We start from the raw sequence: 17282 nt of genomic DNA, 5'->3' as shown, positions 1-17282 counted from the left end.
ACTGGCCTCTTGATATGCTGTGAGTTTTTGTGGGTAGGAAGAGTCAGACTATAGGGAGCAAGAACTGGATTCTCTCTCTCCACCTTCAAAGCTCTACTAAAATAAAACCTCTTCCAAGAGCCCTTCCCCAACTAGGCTGGCAATTCTATTCATTCTCCTTTCTATATTACCTATGCCCTTAACATTAATAATAATTGTGGTATTTGCTAAGTGCCAGGCACTGTGCTAACTTCTGAGCAAGATATGAGATAAGTGGTTTGGACTCAGTCCCTGTCCCACATAGGGCTCCTAGTTTAACCCCCATTTTACAGATGAGGTAACTGAGGCAGAAAGAAGTCAAGTGATTTGCCCAAGGTCACACAGCAGGCAGTGGCAGAGCTGGGATTAGAACCCATGTCCTTCTGATTATCTGGCCCATGCTCTATCCACTAAGGCACACTGCTTCTCCCCCTCGAGATGTTTAGCGAGCTCCTGTGGGCAGGGAAGGTGTCTACCAACTCTGTTGTTCTCTTCCAAATGCCTAGTTTAGTGCTTCACTGATTGATTGTTACGAATTAAAGTTTGAACCAGAAATTTAAATACGTTCAAATTATGCCCCAAACCATTCCTATCTGTATGTTTTTTGAGGGGAAAAAATGAAATTATGGAGTTGGATATCAATGTGTCAATGCATCTCTTTCCTTCTTACACCTCTTTTCTTCTAAAGTAGTTTGTCTTAAATCTCAGTTGGAGAAATTAGGTCTGATATCCTGAGTACCCCTAAAATGCAGAGACTATGAAAAAACAATGTTAGACAGACATTTAATTTAAATGTAGAGTTATTTTTGTCTGTTGCTTTTGTTTCTGAGTGCGTGATAATTCTTTAAAATTAATGATCTAGTTACCCAATGGAAAATTACAGTAGAAATTCAATAGAGGTACTTATGGCATCCTCAATAATCTCTAATTGAGTTCACAATGAATAACTGGTAAATAACACTCTTACAAGAAATGCTCTGGGGATACCTAATGATTTTTGTTTTAGAAGTCTTATCCAGGAGTCACACTGGCATTAACTACAACTTGTAGAGCGAAAATTCCTTTAAATCTTTCTTTTTCATGGAATTTGCAGTTATTGGATTTTGTGTTCATAGAGATAACACCAGACACTCAAGTTGCATCTGTCCCTTAGGCAAAACAAATGCAATTGTAGCAAAAGTGTCCTACTTGGCCAATATACCCCTCCTCTCTTAACACTGACTCTGAGAGAAGAAATACTTCTTGTGAGAGCTCAAGCAACCACAACCTACTTCGGTGAAATGGAAACAGATTCTTATTGTATTTTTATCTCTCCTTATGCATTTGGCTGAGAAAATTCCTTCTTTATGACAGGAAGGTTAAATGTATGTAAAAGAAAGATCAAGCAATCAATGGTATTTATTGAGTGCTTACTGTGTGCTGAGCACTGTGCTAAGTGCTTGGGAGAGCACAGTACAACAGAGTTGGTAGAAATATTCCCTTCTCACAACAAACTTACAGTCTATAGGGAATGAATGTCTATTGTTGAATTCAATTCTTATTAAGGTCCATTTCCTAGCCCTCCATGGTCAACTGAAAATTATTAGTCAAAAGAAAAAGAATCCATGGATCAGTAAATTTAGCATCTGGAAATCTAGTAAATAATGCTGATGATCCAATTAAAAACGATGGATGGTATTTATTAAGCACTTACCATATATCCCAACTATGCTAATCTCTGAGGGTAATCAGGTCAGGCATACATCTAAGGGGGAGAAAGAACTTGTATTCAGTCCTTATTTTACAAATGAGGAAATTGAGGCACAAAAAAGTAAAGTGACTTGCCCAAGATCATACAGCAGGAAAGCTGCAGAACTGGAACTAGAGCTTATATTTCCTGACTACCAAACCCTTGCTCTTTCCACTAGGCCACAGCTGCCTGGTGATACTCTAAAAAAAAGGACCATTTTTATCTGAAAGTTTCCATGTTCTGCAATGAAATGTTCATTTTATTGCTTTTCCAACATCTAGAACAAATCTATTCAGCTCATTTTCAATTGTGCAACTATAGGGGAAAATAGAATTTCTCCATTGAAAGCCATAAGCAAAAAAGGTTGACTATTTTACTATAAGCATTCAATAATGACTGCATTTTGAAAGATGAGCTGTCATTTCAGAAGTCTTAATGAGGAGTTTTACATTTGTTAACTACAAAATCATCTTTCAAAATTGCTAGCTTAGGTAGCTCCTTAGGAAAATTTGCTAAATCCCTAAACTGATGAAAGTCATTGGAAAGGGTCACATTAAAAAGCCAATGAAGTAAGAATCATTAATTAACTTCCTATTGCTTGGAGTTGCATTTGTTAATTGGATGCTTCACAAAGCATCTTCAATGAGGCTGTAAAAACTAAACAGTATCACCTGTGGTTTTATGGAAGCGCTGCCCACACTTCAACAGAAAGCAGAACTCCACCTAAATAATGAATGGAAGGGCAGGAAGGTGTGGGTAGCTAATAGTGATGGTTGTTGATGAAAGCAGAGTGACACTCGGCGGCTTCTCCTTGGTATATCAGGTGCCTATTCAAAGGGTATGTGTAAATGCAGCCTCAGTTTTTTCCCTCTTGTTCTTCTTCAAGATCAAAGTCTCGGTGTCCTCTGGGGGCGACTGCATTCGTACGTACAAACCTGAAATCAGGAAAGGAAGCTACAATAGCATCATTGTCAATGTGAAGACAGGTGTTGCTGACAACCTCCTCTTTTACCTTGGAAGTGCCAAGTTTGTGAGTCCAATTTTCATTTTTTCCTTGGTTAGATGATTCCAATTACATTCCGATGCCCTACATTTTATAGGTGCAAAGAATAACTTAACATGAGAGAAGAGAAATGGTAATAGATTGCATTTAGAAGCCAGTTATAAAAAATGATACAGTTACACCCTTCTTTAAAATTAAGATGTGCCCTTAATACAGTGTTGTAAATTCAAAATAGTTGAAGACAGCATACTTGTCAGGAAGAAAGTTAACAATTCCAATGTGCATATGTGCTTTTACTTTAATTTGTTAATACCCCAGTATTTAACACACTTGCACAATAAAGTCTTCAAATACTATTTGTATTAGAATGTTCTTAGGCATTAATTCCACCCCTACCTCCCAAATACTAAAGAAAGCATATCTTGTACATAACTAATACACTGACTCACATCCTATAGATATTAAGTGATTGAGAATCACCATATAAAGCAAAGTTGTTCTAAAGCAAACTGGAAGGCGTAGCACTACCGCCATCTTCTTTGTCTCATTCTTATTTATTTAGACTTCTATAAGCCAAGAGATTTTAAGCACTTTATAACTGGATTCAGAAATTTTGTTACAACTTTCTGTTATAAGGCTCTTCTCATAGTGCTCTTTCCTGAGAGCACTACTCAACAGTACACTTTTACTTCAAGCTTACTGCAGAATTCTCCCTGACTTAAACACTTCCTTGCCTCTCCCTTTAAAGGAGTTTGACTGATTTGGACAGATTATGGTCCATATGCAATATCATCTCTATTCTCTTAGCCCAAACCATCACTTTGGAATAGGAAGTAAGATGCCACTTTGAAAATTAAGCACTTCATATGCCCAGACCCCTCTCAGGATCACACCTGGAGAGTTTCCAGTACTCAATCAGTCTCAACTTTGGGAGGGAGAGTCAAGCAGAGGCATCCCCATTCCATTCCTAGCTTGGTCAGTGGCTAGTGAGTGGAAGGCAATCTGCTACAACTCAAAACTCAACCTGTGCTGGGCAGCAGTGGCATGGGAGAGAGTCAAGGGCAGACACTCAAGTTTACTGCATGGAAGGAGGCAATGGTAAACCACTTCCATATTTTTACCAAGAAAACTCTACGGATAGACTACCAGAATGATTGCAGATGGAGGTGGAGTGTTCTGGGAGAGATGTGTCCATGGAGTTGCTATGGGTCGGAGATGCCTTGAAGGCATAAGACCCATAAGAGTGTGCTGAAAAGATTAATTATTGAGAATAATAATAATACTAATGTTGGTATTTGTTAAGCGCTTACTATGTTCATTCAATAGTATTTATTGAGCGCTGTTACAAATTGGTAACAGATAGAGACAGTCCCTGCCATTTGATGGGCTTACAGTCTAATCGGAGGAGACAGACAAGAACAATGGCAATAGACCGAGCACTGTTCTAAGCAATGAGGTAGATACAGGGTAATCAGGTTGTCCCATGTGAGGCTCACAGTCTTAATCCCCATTTTACAGATGAGGTAACTGAGGCACCGAGAAGTTAAGTGACTTGCCCAAAGTCACACAGCTGACAGGTGGGGGAGCCTGGATTAGAGCCCATGACCTCTGACTCCTAAGCCTGTGCTCTTTCCATTGAGCCATGCTGCTTCTCTTATTTCCATTACTTAAACATACTTACATTGTTATTTGATCATGTGACTGTTCCATTTCTAAGCATTATTTGAATATATTTGTAATCATTTTGGTCCATTTTTTAGAACTTTGGAATATGTTACAGTATTTTACATTTTTCCTCTGGGAACTATACTTTGTTTACTGTTCACTCTTCATTTTCATGGAGCCAATTAAACATTCTCATCAGGATCCAGCTGTACATTTCTTTTTTCTTTTCATATTGCATCCAAGTAGCGCAAACAGTAAGGAGAAAACAATACACAGGGTGATTAAACTTCGTCTATGGAGAAGTGTCTCTAAATTTAAAAGGTAAAAAGGGATAGTTTTATATATGGAGACAGCTAACTTTGAGTAGGTGAGTTTCTGCCCTCACTTGGTATTTCTTTTTTAAATGTGCTCTTTTGTAGAGTAGAGGTGGCTGCCTCATCAGAAATAGTGGTAATATTTGTGTTCTAAAAACACAAGAAAGGATGTTACAATTTATATCTTTATGTTAAATTTACATCTACATAAATATTAATTAAATAATGTTTAAAAAAGTAAAACTTTCATCAGGTGTCCAACTATTAAGCAAAATCCTCATGGAGACCTTCAAGAAACCTCATTCCAGAGTTTTTTATGAAAGTTTTATGTCTATCTTTCTTCTCATTAGACTGACTTTCTGGCTATAGAAATGCGCAAGGGCAAAGTCAGTTTCCTCTGGGATGTAGGATCTGGTGTTGGGCGTGTGGAATATCCAGATTTGACTATTGATGACTCTTACTGGTATCGCATCGAAGCTTCCAGGTAAGTAATTCTCACAATAAATGAGCTACTGAACTTTCTGGAGTCGTATAACTGTCTCCAGTGTTATGCTAAGAAACTATAAGTGAATTGTGTGTCTTCACAAGGCACACTGAAATATAGATTTGCTAATTGTGTAATTAATGTGATCATTACCAACAACCAGAGAGGTAGGCTTGAAAATTCCATTTTGGGGATCTCTCTACTATTCTTGAATTACCATCAGTCATCAACAGCATTTACCTAGTCCCTGTGTTGAGATAAATCCCATACCAAGTCAATAGGAGACCTATGAACAACTATGTAGCTTGATTCTTGCCCCAGAGAAACTTATAATCAACTGGGATAAATGACCACATTTAAATTGATCAAACCAAGCAGCATGGCCCATTGGAATGAGCATTGAACTGGGAATCAGGACACCCAGGTTCTAGTCCTAGTTCTTCTACTAGCTTGCTATGTGATCTTGGACAAGCCACTTAACTTCTCTGTTTCCTCATCTATTAAATAGGATAAGATATCTGGTCTCCTGTTCCCAAACTGTGTAACTTTTGTGGGGCAGGGACTCAGTCCAATCTGTTAATTTTGAATCTGTTCCTGCATTTAGCACCCCAGAAATGCTTAACTCATACCAAAATTGTTTTATACAATAGTTAGATATGAGAATAGAAATAGTAAACCCAGCAAAAACTCTGACTCCTTAAGAAAAGACTAATTCCATAAAGGTGAAAGGGGACTTAGGACTAGAGCTGAGGGTAAAAAAAGGTTTCCCCTTTGCCTCTATAGCCCTTGAGGCATGGCAGAAGGTTGCCCAATACCTTGGAAAGGGATTAAAGCTGGAAGTAAAATGGAGGCTCAGCATCTTGTCCTCCAAGGCTAGGAGGAAAAGAAGAAGGAAAATGTCACTGCCACAAACACCGTCCCTTTTCTTCTCCTTGTTCTTTGGGTCTAGGTGTGAACAATTCCTCTCACTCCTTTTGTTTTTTTTAAATTGTATTTGTTAAGTGCTTATTATGTGCCAGGCATGGTACTAAGCACAGGGTTATTTACAGGATGACTGCATTGGACCCATTCCCTTGTCCCGTATAGGGTTCAAATCATAATCCCCATTTTACAGATAAGGTAAATGAGGCCCAGAGAAGTTAAGGGACTTGCCTAAAGTCACACAGCAGACAAGTGGAAGAGCCAGAATTATAACCCAGATCATCTGACTCCCAGGCCCATGCTCTTTCTACTAGACAATGCTGCTTCAGAGATCCAGGCTCCAAAGCTCCCTCAGAAGGAGTTGCTCCCCGAGAAGGAGTTGTCACCCACCTCAGCCCCAGTCTGGCTGGGAGATACCCCAGGAATGAACAGGCATTAAAACTCCAGGCCACAGTAGCCCCAACCCTTGTAGCACCACACAAACACTGGATCTGCCTATCCTTGCCATGGCATGAGCAATCTGGTTCCATTGCCACAGCCAGGGCCAGCATATTCATGGACAAAAGGCCACTGAGGAGCTATATGGAAGCCTTTCTCTGTCCCTTCCAGCATAGCTGGTCAGGAGTAGCCTGAGAGGTGGCAAGCCCAGCCTTCTTGTAGATTGCCATGGTGTCCTTGGGTGGACAATGACAATAATAATGACAATAATTGTGATAATTGTTAAGCTCTTACTGTGTTTAAAGCCCTCTGTTAAGTGCTGGGCTCTAAAGGCTTATAAGACTGGACAGGGTCCCTGTGCCACACAGGGTTCCAAGTCTAAAGGGAAGAGGGAACATTTAACAGGCAAAGAAACTGAAGCATAAAGAATTAATATGACTAGCCTGAGGTCACATAGAGGGCAAGTAGTAGGCAAGTAGTAGAAGTAGAGCTGTAAACCTTATGGTTTACAGGGGGAGACACATTAGAATAAATTATGCATATGTACATAAATGCTGTGGGTCTGACAGTGATTTATAAGTGCCCGTGGCTCAGTGGAAAGAGCACGGGCTTGGGAGCCAGAGGTCATGGGTTTGAATACCGGATCTGCCACCTGTCAACTGTGTGACTGTGGGCAAGTCACTTTCTTCTCTGTGCCTCAGTTCCCTCATCTGTAAAATGGGGATGAAGACTGTGAGCCTCATGTGGGGCAACCTGATTACCCTGTACCTACCCCAGAGCTTAGAACAGTGCTCTGCACATGGTAAGCGCTTAACAAATACCAACATCATTATTACAGATCCAAGTGCATAAGCAACACAGAAGAGAGGAATAGGGGAAATGAAGGATTTTCCAGGAAGGCAGGTTAGAGGAGATATGATTTTAGAACCCACGGCTGGAACCCAAGATCCCTGACACCCAGGCCCATGCTCTTACTACTAGGCTTCTCTGCTTCCTTATTAAGGTTTTGTACTGTACACAGTATCAGCTGGACTACATGCTGAAGAAGAAGTGCCTAAATTTGAAAAGTTGCGATGCTGGCATTGCCATTATTTTGGCATCATTCTGTGGTCTTCAAAAGGAAAAATATTCACCAAATAAGATAAAGGGGAGAAAATGTAACACTTAAGTTTTATCACGACTATTTCACCCAGAAAAGCAAATTGTTTTTCATCTTAATTTAGCAAAATCAGCATCTTGAGTAGGCGAGTTTTTTTAAATCAGAGTGAAATCCCCTAATGAATAATAATTGAATTCAAAAATGGGGAGGGAAAAAAAGCAACATGAAATTGCTTAAACACAGACTCATCAACCTATAAGTGAAGATATTATACCTGGGAATGGTTTCCCAACATAGCCTGGGAGTTTCCTTTACAGGAAAGCCACTTGAGCCGAATTGAATCCATGGTACTGGAGTCTGTCTCTGCTGCTTATTAATCAGAGGGTTGTTTATTCATGGTACACTTAATAGAGGAATAAAAGAATGTGTGAAAGAAAATATTAGAAAAATCTATAATGGGCTATGCCTTAAAGGAAAGGAGTCTGATGCTGGCAAAATTCTAAACTGCGAGTTAAATCAAGAGTAAATGGAAACTAGCTGATGTGTGGGCAAGCTTCCCACTTCTACCATTATGGCTGTTAACATGAATTAGGTGCTTGGCAGACTGTTTATTTTACTCTCTTAATTTCTAGGCCAGCGGAACAAGTCATTTTGTCATCACAGTATTGTCCTGTGCATTTTGAAATTAGCCGTGATTTGTACCAAGGGAGAGCAGGGGCCTCTGGAAGTTGATGTATAAACCTGACCCTAACCCATGCTCTGTCATTTTCTTTTCCATCCCTCTTCCCAATGCATGCTGCCCCAAAAGGACTGGGAGAAATGGGACCATTTCAGTTCGTGCCCTGGATGGACCTAAAGCCAGCATTGTGCCGGGCACCCACAGCTCAGCCTCTCCCCCTGGTTATACTATCCTAGATGTGGACTCCAATGCGATGCTGTTTGTGGGTGGCCTGACTGGGAAATTGAAGGTAATGTGTGCTGTCCTGCACTGATTGTATTTTTATTTACACAGAGTCTAACAGAGAACCAGCTTGATTTAGTGGGAAGGGCATGGGCCTGGGAGTCAGAGGACTTGGGTTCTCTCAAATAATCAATGGTATTTATTGAGATATTATTGAGTGCAGAACACTGCACTATACACTTGGGAGAGTAAAATACATTTGGTGGAAATGATCCAATCAATCAAATATATTGCGTGCTTACTGTGGACAGGGCACTATGCTAAGCACTTGGGAGAATACAACACAACAATATAACAGATACATTCCCTGCCTACAGTGATCTTACAGTCTGGATCCCTGCCCACAGTGACCTTATAGTTTACAGAGGGAGACACATTAAAATAAATTATGGATATGTACATAAATGTTGTGGGGCTGATGGTCAGGTGATTTACAAGTGCCTAAAGTGATTTGCAAGTGCAGATCCAAGTGCATAGGCAGCACAGAAGAGAGGAATAGGGGAAATGAAAGATTTGCCAGGAAGGCAATTTAGAGGAGATATGATTTTAGTAGGGCTCTGAAGGTGGGGAGAGTAGTGACCTGTCATATATGTGTTGCTGGTGAGTTAGATGAGATGAAGGTACTGTAAGTACATTGGCATTTGAGGAGCAAAGTGTGCTGGCTGGGTTGTAGAAGAAAATCATTGACATAAATAGGAGGGGAAGAACTGATTGAATGTCTTAAAAAGATGGCAAAATTTTCTGTTTGATGCAGAGGTGGATGGGCAAACATCGGAGGTTCTTGAAGAGTGGGAAGACGAGGACTGGGCATACTTTTAGGAAAAAATGATCCGGAGTGGAGTGGATCACTCCATTAAGGACTGGAGTGGGGAGAGAGAGAAAGCAGGGAAGTCAGCGAGGAGGTTGATAACAGTAGTCAAAGAGAGGTGTGATATATTATTGCATTGGCATGACAGCAGTTTGGATGAAGAGATAAGGGGAGGTTTTTGTGATGTTGTGAAGGAAGAAACCGTAAGATTTGATAACACATTGAATATGTAGGTTGAATGACACAGGAAGTGCTCAATAAATATGAATGAATTAGGGAGAGATGTGTTGAGGATAATACTTAGGTAAAGGTTAGTGAGATAGGGACAATGGTGATGTTTTCTACAGTGATGGAAAAGACAGGAGGACAGGATGGGAAGATGAGGAGTTCTGTTTTGTACCTATTAAGTTTGAGGTGTTGGCAGGACATCCAAATAGAGATGTCTTGAATGCAGGAGAAAATGTAAGACTGCAGATAAGGAGAGCTGTCAGGCCTGGTGAGGTAGATTTAGGAACCATCTGAGTAGAGATGGCAGTCGAAGCAAAGAAGATGAATGCATTTTCTAAGGAAGTGGGTGTAGATAGAGAATGGAAGGGTATCCATAAGAGAGCCTTGAGCATCTGCCACAGTTAGAAGGTGGAAGCAGAGAGGGAGACTGGGAAACTGAGAAGGAGCAGCCAGAATAATAGGAGGAGAACCGGGAGAGAACAGTGTCAGTGAGGCCAAGGTTAGTCAATCCTTCAAGGACAAGGGAGTGTCCAAAATATCAAAGGGAGCTGAGAGGTCAAAGAGGATGAGGGTGGGGTAGAGGGAAGAAAGTGCCTATTGTTTGCCTTCGAGAGGGCAGTTTCAGTGGAGCGAAAGGGGCAGAAGCCAGATTGAAGCAGGTTGAGGACAGAGTTGGAAGATAGAAGAGGTAGCAGGTGCAAACAACTCATTTCTAAGTTTGGAAAAGAACAGTCTCAGACAGATGGCAAAATAACTGGAGGGTGCAGTGGGTTTCCAGGAGTCTTTTTGTTTTGTTTTGTTTTTAGGATAGATGCGTATGTTTAAAAGCAGTGAGGGAAGGGCCATTGGAGAGTGAGCCATTGATGATGATGGTCAGAGGTAAAAAGGGATGGGGCAAGGGTTTTTAGTAAAATGCTAAGGAATTATATCAGAGGGAATGATGGAGAGGTTAGATTTCTAAAATGGTTGAGCTGTGTCCTCTGAAGAGATGGAAGAAAAGGATGAGAGAGTGGGTAAAGGGTTTTTATGGGGGATGGGACTGGGAACAAGCAGGGGAGATTTTAGGGAGTTCACGCCTATTACAATTTTGTTGTTGAAATAGCTGGCAAGGTCATCAGGGGTATGAGATGGAGGGAGCAGGGAGACAAGTTTTAAGGAATGAATTGTCAGAAACAGTTGATGTGGGTAATAGGGCAAAGGATTCAATAATATAGAACTATTGTTGCTGGGCAGTGAAGAGGGCAGAGTAATAGGTAAGGTTGAGGTTGAGATGGAATAGATCAGCCTGAAGTCTGAATTTCTGCCAACAGCTCTCCATGGGTCAAGCACAAGAGCAGAGGATGCATTCTGTGGAGGTGATCCAGGCCTGTGGATTGGTGGAATGAAAGTGACTAAGGGACACAGGAGCAAGGAAATTAGTTCAGTGGGGAGGGCAGAGTTGAGAAAGTGGATTTGTGCATCAAGAGGGTAGGTTGGGAAGAGAAACTAAAGGAGGTGTGATGGCTTGGGAAAATTTGAATGGGTCAAGAGATTGGAGGTTTCTGTGGGAGGACATAACACTTTTGTGAGAAGGGAATGTGTGGGAGAGGAGGTAAATGAGGAGGTTGTAACTGGAAAGTGGGATTTCAGCTTTGGTGAGATTAGAGAGATTTCAGCTTTGGTGAGGTTAGAGATTGTGCAGTGACTAGAGGTAATGAAATCAAGGTGTGTTCTAGCTGGTGAATGGTGGAGGTAGGATGGAGTAGGTAGTCTATGAAATTGATGAATGAGAGGAAGTGGGTGGCTAGGAGGCCTGTACGGACATTCACATGGATATTGAAGCTCCCCAGGATCAGTGCAGGATGGAGAAGGAAAGGAATGTAAACAAGACATCAAAATTGTTCAGAAAGTTGGAGGCCGGATCTGGGAGGAAGGGGTAGATGTTGGAGACCGGAAATCAGAATGGATGGTAGAGATAGCGGACCTCAGCTTCAAAAGAGGAATAAGAGAGGGTTGGAAGAAACTCCAGTGGTTTCCTATCCATCTCTGTATCAAACAAAAACTCCTTACCACTGGCTTTAAAGCCCTCAGTCACCTTGCCCTCTCCTGCCTCACCTCACTACTCTCCTACTAAAACCCAGTCCGCACATTTCACTCCTCTAATGCTAACCTCCTTGTGCCTTGATCTCATTTATCTCACCGCCGACCCCTCATCCATGTCCTGCACCTGGCCTGGAATGCCCTCCCTCCTCTCCCCTCTCCCCTCTTCCAAGCCTTATTGAAGGCGTATCTCCAAGAGGCCTTCTCTGACTAAGCCCTCCTTTCTTCTTCTCCCACTTCCTTCTGCATTGCCCTGATTTGCTCCCTTTATTCATTCTCCCTTCCCTCTCCCATAGCACTAATGTACATACCTGTAATTTATTTATTTATTTATATTAATATCTGTCTCCCCCTCTAGCCTCTAAGCTCACTGTTCATTCCAAGCACTTAGTACAATGCTCTGTACATAGTAAGCACTCAATAAATACTATTGAATGAATTGTGGGCAGGGATTGTGTCTGTTATGTTGTTTTATTGTACTCTCCCAAGTGCTGCTCACAGTAAGCACTCAATAAATAGGATTGAATGAATGAAGGGGAGAGATGTTGCAGACTCAAGCCACAGCTCCTCTGCTGGCCTACTGTATACCCAGGTATGTCACTTTACTTCTCTGAATATCTTTTTCCTCATCAGAAAAATGGAGATAATAATATATCCTACTTCATGGGATGAATGAATGAATATGGACAAAATGGGATAAGTAATGGAAAATTGCTTTGTAAAAATCAAAGCAAATTAAATATATTATTGCAATTATTTCTTTCTCTGAAAAAGGCAGACAATAGTAAAGCTCAACCTCAACTTGACAGCTTCTTAGCAGCTTGTATTAGAACAAAAGATCACTGTATTTAGAGATTTCATCAGGACCCTTCAACCTCTCCAATATGAGTGTATAGTTTTAAGCCTCTAAGTCTCAATCTGTGGTGAGACAGTTGTTGTTTTACCCTTACATGTGACATAGATTTTTCCATACTCTAGTTTCACAGTACTTTTCTGCCTGCCAAGTGTTCTTTTTTCATTCTTGTTATTTAAAAATCCACTCACGATTTCACTGAATTAGAAGGGTATGAAGTGGCATGGAGGTCACACTCACTACTAATTAAAAAATTTATGATTACTTTTGGGAATTACTATTGAAATCTTAAACTATCGAGCCAGGATCTGCCCCTGAAATTTTTCAAGTTGCTCCTCTGCTCCTCCTTATAGGTTAATGGTCTAAATATTCATAATCATTTCATGGAAGGTCAAGGAAAATTTCAAACTGCAAAGTTCCCGGATTTAAACCTCGTTATGCTAATGTCACAAGAGTAGATGTTGGTGGCATGACTTAACAGTCGAATGTGCAGTAGTGGATCATTCTGAATGTTACAGAACTGTTTAACAGTGAAGTCTCCAAACCTATTAGTGGCTGTGAAATAACAAAGCCCCATCTGGTTGTCTCAGGAAACACTGGCAGTCAAGGCCAAGAATGGATTTACTTGGCTCAGTTTGCTTTTAGTTCCCCCCTCTTAAAACCAAAAGAAATAATAATTTGTGTGGTATGTGATGAGAAGCAGTGTGGCTTGGTGAATAGAGCATGGGCCAGGGAGACAGAAGGACCTGGGTTTTAATCCTGGCTCCACCACGTCTGCTATGTGATCTTGGGCAAGTCACTTCACTTCTCTTTGTCTCAGTTACTTCATCTGTAACATGGGCATAAGAGTGCAAGTCCCATATGGGAGAGGGTCTGTGTCCAACTGGATTATTTGTATCCACCCTGGTGCTTAGAACAGTGCTTGTCACATAGTAAGCACTTAACAAGTACTATAATTATCTTTTTAATTATTATTAAGCCCTTAGAATGTGCCAAGCACTGTACTAAGCATTAGGGTAGATAAAAGGTAATCGGGTCCCATATGGGGTTCACAGTTTAAATAGGAAGGAGAACAGATATTTAGTCCCCATTTTACTGAGGAGGGAACTGAGGCACAGAGAAGTGAAGTGATTTACCCAAGGTCATACAGCAGGCAAGTGTCAGGGTTAGGATTAGAACCCATGACATCTGACTACCAGGCCCATGCTCTTTCCACTAGGCAAGGCTGCTGTGTACTATGTAAATACTGGGTCAGACCAAGAACCACCTAGTCCTATGATCCGTGTAAGATGAAGACACCTTAGTAGGAAGCAAATAGAAAACTGTCACCATACAAATTCCTGAAGCTGGGCAGTCCATGAAGTCATACAAGTATGTGTATGGAGACCATACTTGAATACCTCCTGACAGCATGGCGGGTGGGGCACTCACCAGATTTGCCATTCATTCCCTGGAGTTAGGAGCGGAAAGGAAAAAAAATCTTCTGGCAAGTGGGAATCAATCAATAAGTTAGTAGAATTTATTGAATGCTTACTATGTGCAGTGCTCTGTACTAAGCACTTGGGAAGCAGCATGACTTAGTGGAAAGAGCATGGGTTTGGGAGTCAGAGGACATGGTTCTAATTCTGGCTCCGCCACTTGTCTGCTGTGTGACTTTGGCAAGCCACTTGACTTCTAGGTGCCTCAGTTACCACCCCTGTAAAATGGTTATTAAGACTGTGAGCCTCACAAGGGGCAACCTGAGTACCTTGTATCTACCCCAGCGCTTAGAACAGTGCTTGGCACATAGCACTTAATAAATACTGTTATTACTATTGTTATTACGGTACAGCAGAATTAGCAGACACATTCCCTGCCCATTACAAGCTTACAGTCTAGAATGGGAGACAGGCATTAATATAAATAGTTTATAACATATAATTTAAAGATATGTACATCTTTACACCTGACAAACCAAACTGGGTGATAATACAATTCCTTTCTTCTTTAACCTCTGCTTCTAACTGTGAGGTGAGGGATGTTCTGCTCACAAATGACCTTCACACTGGTCTCTAGCAATGGAGTCATCAGGGAAAATTAGCAGCTTTCATACTCTGATGGTTTTTTCTAAGGTAGGGTGATTCTAATGTTTTTTTTTTAAATTTAGTATTTCCTTTTCCTCCAGCGATGCAGAAGGAGAAATGAAAAGGATTTTTCCTAGAAAGTCAGGGAATCAAGAAGACTCCTTACACAAAGGAACGGGTGTAAAAGGAAGTCTAAGTCCTAATGGATTTATATTTAGCACCACACTTAATACAGTGTTCGACACACTGAGGCTACAAATGCACAAGTATTATTTTTATCATCATCACACTCATATGTCAATCTCACAATGAAAGAGGTGATATAGAGGTTCCATCCTCCATTATTTTGTTTTTTTCTTCACTTGAAAATCCCCTCATTAGAAGTGTAGTGAAACAAAGCGAAACAAACAAAAAAAATGTATTCACTGAGTGCTTCCTGTGTACAGAACACTGTACTAAGCACTCGGGAGAGTACAATTTAGCAGAATTGGCAGACATGTTCCCTGCCCACAATGAGCTTACAGTCTAGAAGGGAGACAGACGTTAATATAAATGAATAAATTATGGTTATGCACATGAGTGCTGCAGGGTTAAGGGGGAGTGGATAAAGAGAAAAAATTCAATTCCAAGGGGTGATGCAGAAGGGAATAGGAGGAGAGAAATGAGGATTTAGGGAAGGCCTGAAATCAGAAATTTTAATTTAAAATTTAAAATCAGAAAGTTTAAAAAGGCTTAAAACACTAAGGGGGTTTCAAGCTTTAGGCTATGAGCTCTAACTTATAAGGCAAACTAGGTTTCTGTTGGAGACATTTTGCCTAGGACCTAGCATCATATTGCAAAGATGTCCACATACAGTGGAATTTTGACTGTTTGGCAGAACAGGAGGTAAGCAAGGTCCTGCAAATCCTAAATCCCACTCTTGGGATTATATAATTCCCATCTGTGCTGCCACCTAACATATATTCCTGTATGAATATTGAAACCAAAGACTTCACAGTACATTCCTCTTTCTTCCCAAAACCCCAGCCCTAGCTTCAAGTAGCCAAACACAGCTACAGGGATTCTCTCCGATGTTCTAAAGATTCCAGAAATGCCCTCACAGAAAAAGGGTAGTGTGATTGAAGCCAGTTACGGGGACTAGCATCTAAATTAGATGCTTGTGCCTTTCTGCGCCTCTCCCTCCTGTCCCACCTGTGTGTTCTCTCCCATCTCTTAGTGCAGTGTTCTGCACAACATAAGCACTTAAAAAATAGCACTAATACTACTGCTAATAGTAGTTGTGGTTTTTGTTAAGTGCTTACTGTGTGCCAAGCACTGTACTATATGCTAGGATGGATACAAGCAAATCGGATTGGACACAACAGTCCCTATCCCACCTGGGCTCACAGCATTAATCCCCATTTTACAGATTAGGGAACTGACACACAGAAAAGTTAAGTGACTTGTCCAAGATCACACAGCAGACAAGTGGTGGAGCCGGGATTAGAACCCCAGTCTTCTGACTTCCAGGCCCATCCTCTATCCACTAGGCCACATTACTTCTCTACAGGGGGGCCACATTACTACTACAAGGGAGCTAAGTGTGAAGAACTGAACAATCTACCCTCAAGTCAATGAGAGTTGTTTCTATCCAATGGTGGCAATGAGATTGCCCAAAATCAATCAATGAAATTTATTGATCACTTTTTACATGCGGAGCACTCAGTACAATGCAATGCTGTTGTTAGGTACAATTTCTGCCCATGAGGAGCTTGTTACCTAAAGGGACACATGGAGAGAGGGGACCCCATCAAGCTAAATTCTGACACATGCAATATTTTTTTCTGGTTGCAGAAAGCTGATGCAGTCAGAGTCACTACCTTCAATGGCTGTATGGGAGAAACGTTCTTTGACAGCAAACCCATTGGGCTGTGGAATTTCCGCGATAAAGAAGGAGACTGCAAAGGATGTACAGTCAGGTTGGTTTGATTGTCTCTCCCTTGGTCCTGTCCTCTCTGTCGAAAAGATTTTCATGCTGAGCTCTAAGCTCCAAGGATCTTCCAAACTCCTGGACTATCTTTGTTTCCTGTCAAATATCATCACAGTACAATTCTAGCACATCATAGTATACTTCACAGTATAATGCAAATTTCCATTGTGTTTGAAGATTTTATTCATTTGGACAGATATGGCTGGAAAGACCTCTGAATGACTGCTGGATTCTTCACTGAACACACAAAGGCTCCTCCTTAGTTGCATTATTGTACTGGATATTTTAGGGCTGTTGGAAATTTTCAGTTCTGACTTTTGATGTCTCTATATTCTCAAATCTCCAGCTCTAAGAGAGTCACATTCTTGTTTGTGATGTTCAAGACTGGAGATTTTCATTTGACTCTTCTAATAATAATAATTCTGGTATTTGTTAAGCACTTACTATGTGTCAGGCACTCTTCTAAGCATGGGGGTGGATACAAGCAAATGGGGTTGGACACAGTCCCTGTCCCAAGTGGAGCTCACAGTCTTAATCCCCCTTTTCCAGATGAGGTAATTGAGGCCCAGAGAACAGAAGTGACTTGTTCAAGGTCACTCAGCAGACAAGCGGCAGAGCTGGGATTAGAACCCATGATGTTTTGACTCCCA

The 17282-nt window shown here is 41.0% G+C and overlaps 1 protein-coding gene and 1 non-coding gene across 2 annotated transcripts in view; both read left to right on the top strand.

Annotated features, from left to right (window-relative positions):
• Window positions 1-17282, top strand: part of LAMA2 (laminin subunit alpha 2) — a 586243-nt gene that overhangs the window by 502458 nt on the left and 66503 nt on the right. Inside the window, 4 exon segments of the mRNA XM_029049645.2 lie at window positions 2634-2777; window positions 5080-5213; window positions 8480-8639; window positions 16497-16621. Coding sequence (XP_028905478.1) covers window positions 2634-2777; window positions 5080-5213; window positions 8480-8639; window positions 16497-16621 — 563 coding nt within the window.
• LOC114809673 lies at window positions 3626-3763 on the top strand. Its single transcript, XR_003757450.1, has one exon. It is a non-coding gene; the product is annotated as a small nucleolar RNA SNORA7 (small nucleolar RNA).

This window comes from Ornithorhynchus anatinus, chromosome 2 (assembly GCF_004115215.2).
Source record: "Ornithorhynchus anatinus isolate Pmale09 chromosome 2, mOrnAna1.pri.v4, whole genome shotgun sequence".
Classification (NCBI taxonomy): domain Eukaryota; kingdom Metazoa; phylum Chordata; class Mammalia; order Monotremata; family Ornithorhynchidae; genus Ornithorhynchus; species Ornithorhynchus anatinus.
The sequence above is the reverse complement of the archived record's forward strand: the minus strand, read 5'-3'. Positions and strand labels throughout refer to the sequence as shown.